This window comes from Arachis ipaensis, chromosome B1, assembly GCF_059453495.1.
Source record: "Arachis ipaensis isolate K30076 ecotype BB chromosome B1, ASM5945349v1, whole genome shotgun sequence".
Taxonomy (NCBI): Eukaryota; Viridiplantae; Streptophyta; class Magnoliopsida; order Fabales; family Fabaceae; genus Arachis; species Arachis ipaensis.
The window spans coordinates 137,635,459-137,652,723 of NC_142436.1; the positions used below are offsets into that span (position 1 = coordinate 137,635,459).

Below are 17,265 nucleotides of genomic sequence, written 5' to 3' on the forward strand. Positions count from 1 at the left end.
TAAATTTTGTATGTTTAAAAAAATTTTAAATAAAAAAACAAATATGGTCCTCAAATTTGCATGTTAAAAAGAAAGAATATTAAAGGTCACAAATCTAACCCTTAGATATGTGCTTTTCACATGGAAAAAAATACATTAATTCTGCACATTAATATCAATGCTCAATGGCTCACGTAAAAATTATGGTTACTTAGCAATGAATAGGGGTGACAATCCTACTCAAATTTGTGGGTATTCATTCCGCCTCTACCAGTTTAGGGCGGGTAATTACCTGCTTTGGTGCGAAACGAGTTTTCTGCGGGCAAGATCTTAGGTGAGACGAGGACAGGATCGAGTTTAGGTAATACTTGTCCTATTCGCCCCCGGTATATATATATAATATGTAATATATTTAGTAAAATAATTAATAATATTGTATCATATTTAAATTTTTATTTTAATTTATATTATTTATATGATGATGGTTATATAAATTTTAAAATTTAATTTTATTTGTTGGATTTAATAATTATAAGGGCAGAGTAGATACCTGTAAAAGTGAATTAGAGTACAACTTTTTATTATTTACGAATAATTATAGGGCGAATTCTCTGCAAATTATTATAAGACGGAGCGAAATCAAATAAGACAAAAATCTACCTCATTGTCACCCCTAATTACGAAAATACTTAGATAGTTTAACGGCATAAGTCCTGACTTTTAAGTTGCTAGTTAATCCCTAGGATAAAAAAGTCTGATGATAATTAAATGCATGTGTGCTGCTTCCTCCGCGACTGGTCTCTTTTCTTTTTTTATTTTGTTGCAAATTAAATGTTATTTTTAATTTTAAAAACTTATTAATTAATTTCTTTATTATATTCTTTAATATTAATGTAAAAATGTTTAGAAAAGTAAACAATTGATAAGACAATAATATTAAAGATATTTTTATTTTTCTTATAATTCATATTTTAATAATTTTAATATTATTTTAATAATTATATATAATTAAAAAAGGACAATTAATTTTAAAACTATTGGAATAACTTTAGTTGTGTAAGAAAAATATTAGGAGGCTATTAGAATTTATTACTTTTAGTTATTATTAAATTATTAATTTAATTTTTTTAAGCGAAAATTTATTTAAAAATAGAATAGAAAATAGTGTAATCTACCTATATTGGTGTTCATACCCTGACTCAATGCTAAGGCCCAGGTCCAAACGAAAGACCCAACCCACAGGATTGAGTCTCACCTTACACCAACCTTCCCCTGAGAAGTTGGTTCTTGCCACGACTTGCTCTAAGGAAGTCGGGAACGAGAATTAGCTGGCAGATAATATTAAAATAACTGCCCCTAAAAACTCTCAACCCACTTCCAGGAGCCATATCTCAATTTCCCTAAGATAAAGAGACGGTTATCCACCTTAAAAAGTGGAACTACTTCAACGGTGGTTATTGGTTCACCACTATAAATACACTGACATCCCTCAGGTATCTCTAAGTCCTAATACTCTCTAGACCTGCTTACACCCTTGTTGACTTAGGCATCGGAGTGTCTTTGCAGGTACCACCCCCTATTCACCCATACTCACAAGTCGGACGGAGGCCCCAAAGACGCGAACCCGCTTGAAAGTTTTCCTCCTCAGACGATTGGGCCAACCCAACGAATCCAGCCCACTAATCTCCGGTTACCCACCGTAACATTGGCGCCTTGCCGGGGACCCGAGAGATCAACCAGTAATGGCGGATAATTCACCAGAGGATGGTCATACGGCGTCTGATTCTGAACAAGAAAATCTAGATACCGGAAATAATGACGCAGACCTAACCCTCAACCAGGGAGCCAACGACCAGCACAGAGAAGGCACCTCGGGACTTAAAAATCCTAAGGTGAACTCCTCGGATGGACGCGAATCAGGAAAGGAAGGGCCACCCCATGCAGCCGAGCTAATGGGGTTGGTCCATGGTCATCAAGGTCGTTTGGAGTAGCTGGAACAGTAATTAGAACGACAACGAGAGGCGGAGCGAAGTCTAAGGGAAGAGATAGAGCGGCGAAAAGAGTTAGAAGAAAAACTCTTGAAGCTAGAATCCTCCCTTAGAAGTCGGAACTCCCGAAGCGACCGAGAAGAGTCGCCCCTGGGAGGAGAGGATCCATTCAGTGAGGACATAATGAGGGCAAAAATTTCAAGAAACTTCAAAAGCCCTAATATGAACCTCTATGACGGAACCACAGACCCGAAGCATCATTTAAGCAATTTCAAAAGTCGGATGTATTTGGCTGATGCTTCTGATGCAACTCGCTGCAAAGCTTTCCCGACCACCCTGTCAAAAGCGGCGATGAAGTGGTTCGATAGCCTCCCTCCAAGGTCGGTCACCAGCTTTGAGGACCTCTCGAGAAAGTTCTTAATGAGGTTCTCCATCCAGAAGGATAAAGTAAAGCACGCACAGAGCCTTCTGGGAGTAAAGCAGGAGGTTGGAGAACCTTTACGGGACTATATGGAAAGGTTCAAAAAGGCGTGCTTGGAGATTCAAGACCTACCCACTGAGGCAGTCATCATAGGGCTAGTAAATGGACTTAGAGAAGGTCCTTTCTCGCAGTCCATATCAAAAAAGCACCCCACCTCCTTGAGTGATGTACAAGAGAGAGCAGAAAAGTACATCAACATGGAGGAGAATGCCAGATTACGAGAGCCGAGTTGGCGACTTGGGCACCCCCACTCGATAAAAGAGAAAGAAAGGGAGCCCAAGAAAAAAGAGGAGGTCGGCCTCGACCGACCGAGGAGATATCACTCTTATACTCCTCTAAAAGTTTTCATAGTGGACGTGTACAGAGAAATCTGCAATACCGAAAGACTACCGCCTCCTAGGCCCATCAAAAACAAAAAGGGAGGAAGCCGCAGCGATTACTGTGAGTACCATAAGATGTATGGTCACTCAACAAATGATTGCTACGACCTCAAAAATGTGACAGAAAAGTTGGCCAGGGAAGGCCGACTTGACAGATATCTCATGGAAAGGTCAGACAATCATGGAAAAAGAAAGCGAGATGACGGGGATAGAAGAGACCCACCACCACAAACCCCCGAGAGACACATACATATGATCTCGGGAGGATTTGCGGGAGGGGGACTCACCAAGTCATCTCGCAAGAGACGCCTCAAGCGAGTTTACCAGGTCAGGAGCGAAGCACCCGACCTCCCAACCATCTCATTCACAAAAGAAGATGGGCAAGGAGTAATCCCTGGACACAATGATCCGGTGGTGATAACCATGATCCTAGCCAATGCTCATGTCCACATAACACTAGTAGACCAAGGGAGTTCAGCAGACATCCTTTTCAAACCCGCATTCGACAAACTAGGGTTGGATGAAAAGGAGTTAAGGGCTTACCCTGATACCCTGTACGGACTAGGCGACACGCCAATAAAACCACTAGGATTCCTACCCCTCCACACGACCTTTGGAAAGGGGGAAAAATCCAAAACTCTGAGCATAGACTTTATAGTCATCGACGTGGGTCAACATATAATGCCTTGATTGGCAGAACTACTCTAAATCGGCTCGGAGCAGTGGTGTCTACACCTCACCTTTGCATGAAATTCCCAACATATGCGGGGATAGCAACGATATGGGGAGACCAGAAATTGGCAAGAAAATGCTACAATGAAAGCCTGAACCTGAGAGAAAAAGGCAAGGAAGTCCACACCATAGAGCTCGGCGGCGCAAGAGCCAAAGAAGAGCTGCGGCCACAACCAGGGGAAAAAATTGAAGAAGTACAGGTCGGCGAAGAGGAAGGAAAAAATACCAACATAGGAGCCAACCTAGAGAAAAACTTAAAACAAAGGTTGACAAAGCTCTTAAGAGACAATTCCGACCTCTTCGCCTGGAAAGCTTCCGACATGCCGGGAATAAATCCCGAGCTCATGTCCCACAGGCTCTCAGTATATCCGGGGTCACGACCTGTACAGCAACGAAGGTGTAAGCTTGGTCCAGAACGAGCTCAAGCGGTGGAGGAGCAGGTACAAGCACTCCTGGAAGCCGGCTTCATCAAAGAGGTTAAATATCCAACATTGCTAGCAAATGTAGTGCTAGTCAAGAAGCAAAACGGTAAGTGGAGGATGTGCATCAACTATACCGACCTGAATAAGGCATGTCCCAAGGACCCATATCCACTTCCAAGCATTGATACTCTAGTGGACTCTAGCTCGGGGTATCAATACTTGTCGTTTATGGATGCCTACTCGGGATACAACCAAATCCCGATGTACAAGTCGGATCAAGAAAAAACATCATTCATCATGCCTAGAGCAAACTACTGCTACGTGGTCATGCCATTTGGATTAAAGAATGTCGGGGCCATATATCAAAGGCTGATGAATAAGGTGTTCGCTCCCCACCTCGAGAACTTAATGGAAGTCTACGTAGACGACATGCTGGTGAAAACCAAGGAAGAAACCGACCTCTTGACGGACCTCTCGCAAGTCTTCAACACCATAAGGTTACATGGGATGAGGCTAAATCCCGCAAAGTGTACCTTCGCGGTGGAGGCTGGAAAATTCCTGGGGTTTATGCTGACGCAAAGGGGGATTGAAGCAAATCCCAACAAGTGCAAAGCCATCCTAAAAATAAAAAGCCCGACTTGCTTAAGAGAGGTTCAACAATTGAATGGTTGACTTGCAGCCCTCTCCAGATTCTTGGCAGGATCAACATTAAAATCCCTTCCACTATTCTCTCTACTAAAAAAGGGATGCCAGTTCGAATGGACTCCAGAGTGCGAAGAAGCATTCTAGGAGTTCAAAAGGTTCTTGAGCCAACCTCCAATCCTGACCCGACCTCTAGTTGGAGAAGAGCTCGTTCTATATTTGTCTGTAGCAGACAAAGCTATAGCATCAGCCCTGATACGAGAAGATGAGGTCGGGCAGCATCCCGTGTACTTCACCAGCAAAGTTCTACAAGGCCCTGAACTAAGGTACCATAAACTAGAGAAGTTCGCTTACTCCTTAGTAATAGCCTCACGGAGGTTACGGCCTTACTTCCAAGCCTACACAATAAGAATCCGAACGAACCAACCTATGAAGCAAATCCTCCAAAAGACGGATGTTGCAGGGAGAATGGTTCAGTGGGCGATAGAGCTCTCCGAGTTTGACTTGGAGTACGAAACCCGGATGGCAATTAAAGCTCAATGCCTCACCGACTTCATAGCGGAGTACGCGAGAGACCAAGAGGAAAAGCCAACTACATGGGACCTATACGTAGATGGATCCTCAAATAAGACAGGAAGCGGTGCAGGCATAATACTGGTTAATGAAGGGGGAACACAAATAGAGGTTTTCCTCAAATTTGAATTCCCAGCTTCTAATAATCAGGCAGAATTTGAAGCCCTGATCGCAGGTTTAAAGTTGGCAGAAGAAGTTGGTGCAACAAAAGTGATAATATTCAGCGACTCTCAAGTGGTGACCTCCCAAATAAATGGAGAGTATCAAGCCAAAGACACAAATATGAAGAGATACTTGGAAAAAACTTTGGAGCACCTCGGGCGCTTCGTAGAAACCGAGATCAGACATATAACTCGGGATCTTAACACCAGAGCAGACGCCCTCTCCAAGTTAGCAAGTACCAAACCAGGGGGGAATAATAGAAGCTTGATCCAGAAAACTCTCCAAGAACCCTCTGTAGTGAAAGCAGAGGACAAACAAGATGTCCTTGAAGTAACCGGGCTAAACCTTGGATGGATGAATCCCTTGGTCGAATACCTAAAATTCGACATCCTCCCCAAAGAGGAAAAAGAGGCCAAAAAAATTCGGAGGGAAGCACAATACTATACTCTGGTGAAAAATATCCTCTATAAAAAAGGAATATCAACACCATTGCTGAAGTGCGTACCGACCTCAAGGACCACTGAAGTACTAGAGGAGGTTCATAATGAGATTTGTGGAAACCACCTCGGAGCCAAGTCGCTAGCCAGAAAAGTAATCCGAGCTGGGTTCTACTGGCTGACCTTGCAGAAGGATGCCACAGAATTTGTGAAGAAGTGCCAGCCATGCCAGATGCACGCAAATTTCCACGCGGCTCCCCCGGAGGAGCTCATCAGTATAACTTCTCCACGGCCCTTCGCAAAATGGGGGATGGATCTGTTAGGACCTTTTTTCTAAGCCCCAGGACAAGTCAAATACTTAATCATGGGAATAGACTACTTCACAAAGTGGATAGAAGCAGAACCATTAGCCACCATCATGGCCCAGAGAAGTCAGAGGTTCCTCTACAAAAACATTATCACAAGGTATGGGATACCCCATTCCATCACCACGGATAATAGAACCCAGTTCACCGACTCTACCTTCAGAAGCCTGGTAGTCAGTATGAAGATCAAACACCAGTTCACCTCGGTGGAACATCCACAAGCAAATGGACAAGCCGAGGCAGCTAACAAAGTCATACTGGCAGGATTAAAGAAAAGGCTACAAGACGCAAAAGGAGCTTAGGCTGAGGAGCTCCCCCAAGTGTTATGGGTTTACCGGACGACGCCACAATCTACCACAGGGGAAACACCCTTCCGACTTGTCTATGGCGTGGAAGCCATGATACTAGTAGAAATCGACGAGCAAAGTCCAAGGGTAATCTTCCACGATGAGATCGGAAACATATAGGGGCACAAAGAGGAACTTGAATTGCTCCCCGAAGTCTGAGAACAAGCCCATATAAGAGAAGCGGCATTAAAGCAAAGAATGACTACCAGATAAAAAGGTCATTCGAGGGAGTTTTACCCTAGACGACTTGGTCTTAATCAGAAACGACATTGGAGTCAACAAATCTGGGGAAGGGAAGCTCGTTGCCAATTGGAAGGGACCATACAAGATCAGTGAGGTCTTAGGAAAAGGTTATTACAAAGTGACCGACTTAAACGGCACCGAGTTACCTAAATCGTGGCATACTTGTAATATGAAAAGGTACTACAGTTAAAAGTGAACTCTACTCCCTGATGTACTCTTTTCCCAACTTCATGGTTTTTTCCCGAAAGAAAAGGGTTTTTCCTGAAGGGGGGTTTTTAACGAGGCATCACAGTAGAGACTAAGGGATCATAGATAGTCAAAAACCCTTAGTAGCAATAAGGTACCTTCACAAATAAATAAAGATCTTTTACAATATCTCTTATAAATTCCTTCTCGCTTTCTTTCTTTCTACGAAACGCGCCGACTTAAGCTCGACAAAACGTGAAAATCCCATGAACCGACCTAGATGGTCGTCAGGGTAAAACGACGAGGTACAAGTCGGTGTAAAGAGGTTATAAAGGTCAATCGTGATAAACTCGGAAAACATCCGACTTATAAGTCGAAAAAATCGAGAAGCAAAGAAACGAATCGCAAAAATAACCTAAGTCATAAGAACTCAATAAATAAAAAAATTGAGTATAAGGAATATCAAAAAGAGATCAGAAAACCTATTGAAAGCACCAAGGCAAAGGCCGTCCCAAGTCCTTAAGAAAAATTTAAGAAAAACTTAGAGGAAAAGACAGCCAGCCAAGGAAAAGGTTTTTCAAAACAAGGATCAAAAATGTTTTTTTGAAACCTAAAACAGAAAAGCATGCGCACAACAAGACAAAGAAAGGTAACCTAAACCCTTATCCAAAAAAGGGTATTTTTAAATATTTTGTTTACAGCCATAAAAGGCTAAGAAAATGTCAGCAAAATACCACCACATCATAAAAATAAATAGTTTAAAAAAGGGGGAACCCACAGGCCGGGCCCCCATATAGCCACAATACATTTTTTCACTTAGGAAGGACGTCACCACCAGGGCCAGGAGGAGTAGTTGGACCACTACCAGAGTCAGGGAGAGTAGTCGGAGCACCACCCGAGTCAGGGAGAGTAGTCGGAGCACTCTCAGGGCCAGGAAGAGAAATATCCATCGGAGACGGAGTGGAAGTTCCAGGAGCCTTCGAAGAACTCGGGGCATCTTTTGGTCGGGGAGGGGACTCCATTATCCTCTGCCCCCGAGTCTTTAGATCAGACTCGGTGACGTATCGGGGAGTGGGAGGAGAAACGATAGCTCCATCGACCACAATCTTGTCTGGATCCAAAGGAGAGAGATCCAGGTCGGGAGCAAGAACTCCGACCTGTTCTTTAAAGATCCTCCACGCTTCTTCAGCCCCGTCAGCAATGGAGTCCTCCAACTCTGTATAGGCATCCCGAGCTCTCATCAAATCCTTCTTCACCTCCACAAGGTCCTCGAACAAGCTTGAATAACTCTCCTGCGCCTTCTCCCTCAGGCCCTCCGCCATGGAACACTAGGCCTACAACTTCCTCTCCCTCTCCTGGAGGCCATTCCTCTCCTCCTTCAATTTGACGACCTCCTCCCTCAACACCTTCTCCTGCCCTTGATATAAGAGCAGCCTCTCCTCCAGCTCTTCAACCCTCGAGGATGAACCTAAAGAGCTAAGGGGAGTCTTCTCAAAAATATCAAGGAACTTTGTGGACACCCCTGCCGCCCTGATACTCTCCTGAGCCAGAATAGTAAGGTGGTTTTGAACAGAAGCATCATTCATACCTATACGAGTATGAGGATAGATATGCTTCCGAATGAACTGAGGCACATCCACCTTGGCCTCACCTTCAAAAGAAGAGCTAGACTCTAAAGTCTTGCGCTTCTTCTTTTCTGGCTCAGGGGAAGATCGGGGAGGAGGGGGCGGCAGAGAAGAGGCTGAGGAAGAAATGACAATAGGTTGGGTGGGGGTCCCCAAATTGTAGAACGGGGGAAGGGGAAGGAAGAGAAGGACCAGCTGCCCTGGCGCCGCCGACTCTGGCGCGGGACCTCGCCTTGGCCTCCTGAACTCTCTGGTAAGACTCCCTGTAATTCTTCTTCGCCATCTCTGTAAAAGCAATTAGGAAGCTAAAGTCAGTAAAACAAGTCTGAAAAAACAAGTCGGGCGACCATCAGGTTGGAAAATATGATAAACAAACAAAAGCTACCTAGTTGAGTCTGGACAAAGGTCGGAGACCCCTGGAGAAATTTTTTGTATCCAGGTAGGGGGCTCTCCCCCATACTTCTCGGAGGAACCCCACAATGGCCGCCTCCACCTTATCCAAATCATCCAAACTATATTTTTTTACAAGAAGAGGTCTCTAGCCAGTACAGGGGAAAGCGAGGAGAAGAATTCTCATCCAGGAAAAAGGGGTGGTGACCTTCTACAGCTTGAACTTTGAAAAAGAAATTTTTGAAGTCATGGAAGGATTCATCGAAAAGGGTAAAAACTCTCCGACCCTGTATGGTCCGGAAAGACACCCACTGCTGTTTGTTATTTTGCCCACTGAAGGACTTAGTCATATGGAAGAGAAAAAAGAAAATCTTCAAAGAAGTCAGAAAGTCTAATGCATGGCTGATAAATTGGTAAATTTTTAAAAAACCCCAAGAATTAGGGTGAAGTTGGCTAGGAGCAACATGGCAGTGACATAAAACAGCTATCTCAAAGTCGGAAAAAGGAAGAAAAATACCCAAGCGGGTAATCATGCTCTCATACATATAGAAAAAATGAGGGGCTGCCTCAGAAGCCCTCCCAAAACAAACCCGGTCTTCCAGACCCGGGGCAATCAGTTCATATTTCGGCTCATCCTCATCAGAAGTACAAAGCCTATGACGTATGCGGAGATCTGTGATGTAGTCAGTATCCACCCAAGGTTCTTCCCCAAGAACCGTACCGTCAACCCATAATGAAAGAAACTCTAAGGTAGACATCTTTTTAAAAGGGGCAACGAATCCTACAAAGAAAAAAGGAAAGAAATCAAAATGAAGTCTCTGAGGGTCTGAGGCAGAAGTTTCAAAACCAACGGAACGGCTAAAACTACGGTCAAACACTTCTCCGAAACAAAAACATGCAAATAAAAAGCATTTGTGATAGAGGAGAAAAGAAGACTGACCTTTGCTTCTGAAGCAACAGGAATAGCAATAGTCGACCGAAGGCAAGAACGAAGCTTTCTCCAAAACAAGAGTGCGCGAATGTGAAGTTTTTAGAAACGAAACAACGAAAGAGAGGGAAAATATTTATAAACACGCTAGGGGCATAATGGTAAAAACGGAGGCTGTCATTAATGGGTGCACAGTTACCAATGCAATTAATCCCTACGTGTGGATACACGAACCCCTAAACGGACGCGATGCTTGATTAGACGCGAATGTGGAAATCCAAAAGTCACGTCGATTCCGAAAAGTCACGTCGGTTTCGAAAATTCACGTCGGTTCCTCTGCAGGTCGGCTACAACCCCGAGTAGAATACTTGAACCCAATCCCTGAAAGAAATTGGGCTCTAGTAGGGGCACTGTTCATACCCTGGCCCAACGCTAAGGTCCAGGTCCAAACAAAAGGCCCAACCCACAGGATTGAGCCTCACCTTACACCGACCTTCCCCTGAGAAGTCGGTTCTTGCCACGACTTGCTCTAAGGAAGTCGGGAACGAGGATTAGCTGGCAGATAATATTAAAATAACTGCCCCTAAAAACTCTCAACCCACTTCCAGGAGCCATATCTCAACTTCTCTAAGATAAAGTGACGGTTATCCACCTTAAAAGGTGGAACTACTTCAACGGTGGTTATTGGTTCACCACTATAAATACACTGACATCTCTCAGGTATCTCTAAGTCCCAATACTCTCTAGACCTGCTTACACCCTTGCTGACTTAGGCATCGGAGTGTCTTTGCAGGTACCACCCCCCATTCACTCATACTCACAAGTCGAACGGAGGCCCCAAAGACGCGAACCTGCTCGAAAGTTTTCCTCCTCAGACGATTGGGCTAACCCAACGAATCCATCCCACTAATCTCCGGTTACCTACCGTAACAATTGGTGTTATCCACATTTGTGGATATACAAGTTCATAGACTTGCAAAATGCAAGACATGTTTTTGCATGGAAGGAAAAAAAAAGGTTGCTGCAAAATGCAACCCCCATTTGGCATGGAGGGGCAACTAGATATAAAAACGTGTCTCCTGTATGCAGAGAAGACATGCCGCTTGACCATGTTTGAAATGACCAAACACAGGTTGCATTTGACATCTACGCAGAACAAAGTACAGCTTACAATTGGCATGGAAGTAATTTGTATGTCCGACACATGTTGGTGAAGGAAGTAGAAAAGGTCTTTATAATGTGTTTTGTGTCTTGCTTCTAGAGAAGGTAAGTTTGTTTCACTACATTTTGCTTCTGCATTTTGGTTGCAAGAGAGGGAGGAGGAAGAAGACCAGAAAAAAAGAGGAAGTAATTTGAGTGAGTGAGGAGTAAAATTACAGAAGAAAAATAGTTCGTAATTTTATATTATCTCAAGAACATATTATTGAATATCTGGATCATCTTTAATAAATAAGTACTTTTTTTGTATTTTAATCATGAATAAATTTACTTATTTGTGTTTTATTAGAAGATTTTTGGTGTAGAATTTTATTATTATTATTATTATTATTAGAATGTTAGTGTTAGTGTGTTACACGGTTTCTGTTGTTGTTATTATTTATTATTATTTTATTTTCTTATTAAAATTAATGATGATTATTGTCATTGTTATTATTGTTACTGTTAACCGTTATTATTAAAATATATTATTATTTTGAATAATAATAATATATTATTAATATGCTATTAATATATTCATAATCATGTTATTATTCTTAACATATTATTATTAATCTTAGCATATTATGATTAATGTATAATTAACATTTTTTTTGTTATTAATAACTACTATTTTTTTATTATTACTGTTTTTGGTATATATTATTCATTATTTTTATTATTAGTATATTATTAATAATATATAATTAATATATTATTATTTAGTAATAATAATAATAATAATAATAATAATAATTTATTTTAATTTATGTTATGTATATATATAATGATAGTTATATAAATTTTAAAATTTTATATTATTTATTAAATTTTAATAATTATAAAGGCGAAATAAATACTTATAAAAATAAGTTAGGGTTTAACTTTTTACTATTTACAAATAAAAGTACGTGGATCAAATTTTATGCAAACTATTATAAAAGGGAGTAGAATCGAGTAAGATAAAAACTTACTCTATTGTCATCCATAATTACGAAAATACTTGAATGGTTTAACTGCTTTAAATCTTGACTTTTAAGTTCCTAGTTAATTCCTAGGATAAAAAAGTCCGATGATAATTAAATGCATGTGTGCTACTTCCTTCGTGAATGATCTCTTTTCTTTTTTATTTTGTTGCAAATTAAATGTTATTTTTAATTTAAAAAATTTATTAATTAATTTTTCTATTATATTCTCTAATATTAATTAAAAAAGTTTAGAAAAGTAAACATTTGATAAGACAATAATATTAAAGATATTTTTATTTTCTTATGATTTACATTTTTAGTAACTTTAATATTCGTTTAATAATTATATATAATTAAAAAAGGACAATTAATTTTAAAACCATTGGAATAACTTTAGTTGTGCAAGAGAAATATTATGAAATTATTAGAATTTATTATTTTTAGTTATTATTTAATTATTAATTCAATTTTTTAGACAAAAATTAATTTAAAAATAGAATAGAAAATAGTGTAATTTAATTATATTGGTGCATGGTGTGTTATCCACATATGTGGATCTGCAAGTTTAGAGACTTATAAAATACAAGGCACGTTTTGCATCGAAGAAAAAAAAAAGTTGCTGCAAAACGCAACTTTCGTTTGATATGGAGAGACAACCAGATGTAAATGTCTCCTGTATGCAGACAATACGTACCATTTGACCATGTTTGAAAGACCACCCGCAGGTTGTGTTTGACAGGTGTGCAGAGCAAAGTGCCACTTGCGATTGGCATGGAGGTAGTTTGTATGTCCGACACGTGTTGGTGAAGGAAGGAGAGGGTCTTTACAACGTGTTTTGCGTCCAGCTTCCAGAAAAAGTAAGCTTGTTTCACTACATTTTGCTTTTGCGTTTTGGTTGCAAGGGAGGGAGGAGAAAGAAAATCAGAAAGAAAGTGGGAGTAGTTTGAGTGAGTGAAGAATAAAATTATGATAAAAAATAGTTCATAATTTTACATTACTTCAAGAACATATTATTGAATATTTGGATCATCCTTAATAAATAAATATTTTTTTTGTATTTTAATTATGAATAAATTTACTTGTGTTTTATTAGTAGATTTTTGGTATAGAATTAATTATTATTATTATTATTATTATTATTATTATTAGAATGTTAGTGTTAGTATGTGTTACACGGTTTCTGTTGTTGTTATTATTTATTATTATTATTCTATTTTCTTATTAAAATTAATGATGATTATTGTCATTGTTATTATTGTTACTGTTAACTGTTATTATTAATAATATATTATTATTTTGAATAATATAACAATAATAATAATAATATATTATTATTAATATGCTATTAATATATTCATAATCACAAGTTATTATTCTTAACATATTATTATTAATCTTAGCATATTATGAGTAATGTATAATTAATATACTTTTTTTGTTATTATTATTATTATTATTTACAATACTGAATAATATAATAATAATAATTTATTATTATTAATATATTAATCATAATAATTTATTAATGTATTATTATTCGAAAAAGTATAATAATAATAATATATTATTATGTCATTATTATATTCTTATTATTATTTTTTAATATATTATTAATTATTATTATTATTATTATTATTATTATTATTATTATTATTATTAACATATTATTATTAATAACTCAAAAATGGTACGACGGTTAATATTTTTATTATGAATAATAATAATAATAATAATAATAATAAATATTATTATTATTATTATTGTTGTTGTTGTTGTTACGATTATTATTGTGGTTAATTATTATTATTATTATTATTATTATTATTATTAATAACACTAATTATAGTTATTAATTAATATTAATAAATTTTTTTTTGCAAGTTATCATAAATTTGTTGTCTAGAAAATTTATCCGTTAGAACTTATAATAAGATAGCTGCAACGGCCCTAGCATTAACGGGGTTCCACCGTTTCACCATGTTTTGTGAGTAGGCGAAATAAGAGGACATTCTGCACTGATGAGTGTTTTAGTAGAATGATGGAGGCCTGAAACCTGCACCTTTTACCTTCTAGTCGGCGAAGTGATTGTGAGTTTGTGACACATATACTTGGCCTCCCGGTTAATAGTGAGCCCGTCATGGGTAGGACAGACATCAGTCACTAGTTTTTGGTGGAGAACTGCTTAGCTTGTTTTAGTAGGCTACCCGATCCAGATGATCACGTATTGGATAAGGTAAATCTTGCATGAGTTCGGCGATGTAGAGACACCAAATTATTAGACACACAGGAGTCGATCGAGCGGTATGTCTGGGCTCACATTTTCTATGTGCTTGGAATAGTTGTATTTTTGAACAAGTCAAGGAATTCTGTAAACTCGAAGTTTTTGCCTCTACTTCGAGATTTTCATTGCATTTCACTCTATAGTTGAGGGTAGCTAGTCTAGCACATAAGTACAGATAGTTGTGTCGTGCATCACGATCCAACTGTAAAGAGATAGATGGCCCCCTCATTCTGTTTTTTGTTTGGGCATGGGAGCGAATGCCGTTTTTAGCACCTATTCCTCGCAATGAGCTCGTCGTTGTTGGTGTTCCACTTGCGCAATGGTAATTGTTATCGTTATTATTAGGAGTCATTGGCGCCGACTAACGAGATATCGCGAAGGTCTACGACGCACTTTAGGCAACAACTAGATGACATGGGAGTCAAAGAGGTAGGTTTTAACAATTTATGTTAAGCAGTTTACTATGTCAAATAATTTAACTTATCGGCTTCGTGTTTATTAATGTCCAATTTATATGATGGCCGTATATGGGAGTGATGGTTCCTAACGACCTAGCCATAAATGTGTTTATGTGTTCCACAAAGTCTCCGTTAGTGTCATTCAAGTGTATAGAGTGGCACTAAATAGACCGAGTTAGATGACAATTCAGGCTTGAACAACTTCGACCGGAGCCAGCATTTCAGATTGGTGATGCTCATTGCAGGCGGTTGACCGGCCCACAAAACCATGACTGGAGCGACAGGAACAAAGATTGGGTTAACATGTGAAATTCTGACCGCTATAATACACTGCAGTTAGGGGACGAGATTTTCGAATTTCATCCTCTCCCGGTGTACTACGAGTGGTACACACGGCAGTACGGGCATCACCTACAGTTGTCAGATAGAGTTGCAGGGACAGAAGTCAAGGTGAATAAACCACAGGAACAACTCCGTCACCACCTGGACCTCAATAGCCAAATCCCCCTCATGAGCAACAGTTTCATATTTTGGGCTATGAGCAACAATTTCATATTCCGAGCTATGAAGATGTTATTATTATTATTATTATTACTATTAATATTAGTTTAATGGTGCTAATATTATTTAGATACCAGCATATGAGCAGCAGTTTTAGGTGTCGGCATATGACCAGCAGTTTCAAGTATTGGCTTATGGCCAACAACATCAATTTTTGGTTTATGAGCAACAACAACATTTTCCAGCTGATCAGCAACAACAGTATATACCATAACCACAATCACAACAGCCAGCAGAGCCGTACATACCATAGATGGTAATCCCAGCCGACAGCCACTTCAGTCCATTAGTTGAAATTGATGACATCAGTTTGTCTCAGGTAATGAGAGACACAGATTATCTATTTGAGCGTGGTTAACGCATCATACAAGAACGTGGCGACATGGAAGTTGTTCAACCTAGAAATGGCCACAATCATAGTGACGTTGCACAAGGTTAACAGTGTATATAAAACCATCTCGCATTTCACAAACCTTAAACATCTCATTGCGCCTGTCGGACCGGTTGACAACGATGTTTCCTGCACGTCGAAAACTTTCTTCAATTTGTTTGGTGGCAAATTCTGAATACGTGAATCCATTACAAACATGCTCATGAGCCTCGACGCTCTTCCGAGTAAACAATTCGTTTAGCCGATAGAAAATAGACCTAACAATGGCAGTTACAGGAAGGTTGCACATATCCTTAAGGACAGAATTTATGCACTCTATCAAATTCGTCGTCATATGACCCCAACGATGACTCCCGTCAAATGCCAACACCCATCTCTCAATACCGATCTCATCGCACCATCAAGTATATGCCTCACCCCACTCTTTAAGCCTTTGGTAGTTTTTGTTGTACTCCTGTTCCATTCTAGAATAGCATGTAGAACAAACCATGTAATCATATGCAGACAACACAACTTACTAAGAATAGGACCATAACAGCAAATTCAAATACCCGTGTTAACCACGAGTTAATGCAAGTATGGAGTGTTGAACCTCCTTAAGAAGTTGGACTCGATCCGCCTGATGCAAAATATGTGCCACGCTCTTGGTGGTGACCATATACCGTTACTGCGAGTTATTGCTGCATCGATAGAGTTATGGCAATCAGAAATAATGCCCACGCCATCAATAGTAACAATATATCTGTGCAAATTAGTAAGAAAAAACTCCCATGCGCCTGTCGTCTTACTCTCCACAATGGCAAAAGTAATCGGCACAATGTTTTGGTTCTTGTCTTGTGCCACCGCTACTAAAAGTGCACTTTTATATTTTTTGTATATGTGTGTGCCATCAACCTGCACCAATGGCTTACAGTGTCTAAATATTGTAATACACGGATAGAAGCTCCAAAATACGTAATGGAGAACTTTTACACCATTCACCTCCTCACTCTCACGAAATACAGGGAGAGTTTTTATTTCAACACGAGATATTGGTATCTTCGCATTCATTACTTTCAACCATACTGGCAGAGTCTGGTAAAAAAAATTTCAATCATCGAAAACTTTTGACACAAATTTTTGCTTTGCCAACCAAACCTTACAATAATTTACAATGTAGTCGAACCTGGATTGAACTTCTACAATAATAGACTTCACATTTATCGACGGGTCTGCTTCAACCAACGGTCTAATAGCATCTACAATCGTGTCTGAGTGCAACTTGGCATGATCTTGTGAAATTGTCTCTATGGTGTACATGTGTTTGCCATTGTACCTCCTGATATCCCAACAACCTTTCTTTCGAATCAAGCTAACTCGGATAAGCCAATCGCACCCTGCACCATATTCCTTGCATTTTGGATAGAATGTCTGCGGTTTAGATTCATACAAACCATCGTTAGTCGGTCAAGGAAAATAAAAGAAATGATAGTCGTAACTTTAATTAATAAATATAACATACCCATATCAGCATACTCAGGAAATTTCGG

General features: G+C 39.4%; 1 protein-coding gene across 1 annotated transcript; it reads left to right on the forward strand.

Annotated features, from left to right (window-relative positions):
• Positions 1-2,318: 2,318 nt before the first annotated feature.
• On the forward strand, positions 2,319-3,648 carry LOC148578548 (uncharacterized). The gene is made up of 2 exons (XM_088503092.1): positions 2,319-2,945; positions 3,526-3,648. Exons 1-2 carry the CDS (start codon positions 2,319-2,321, stop codon positions 3,646-3,648), a joined length of 750 nt encoding a protein of 249 aa, XP_088359218.1.
• The last annotated feature ends 13,617 nt before the right edge of the window (positions 3,649-17,265 follow it).

What these genes read in the sequence shown, in the direction of transcription:
- LOC148578548 (XM_088503092.1), top strand. Translation starts at nt 2,319, where the DNA reads ATGAAGTGGTTCGATAGCCTCCCTCCAAGGTCGGTCACCAGCTTTGAG. An exon ending in ATTGCTACGACCTCAAAAAT is followed by an intron (nt 2,946 to 3,525) that starts GTGACAGAAAAG and finishes CTTGATTGGCAG; the next exon opens with AACTACTCTAAATCGGCTCG.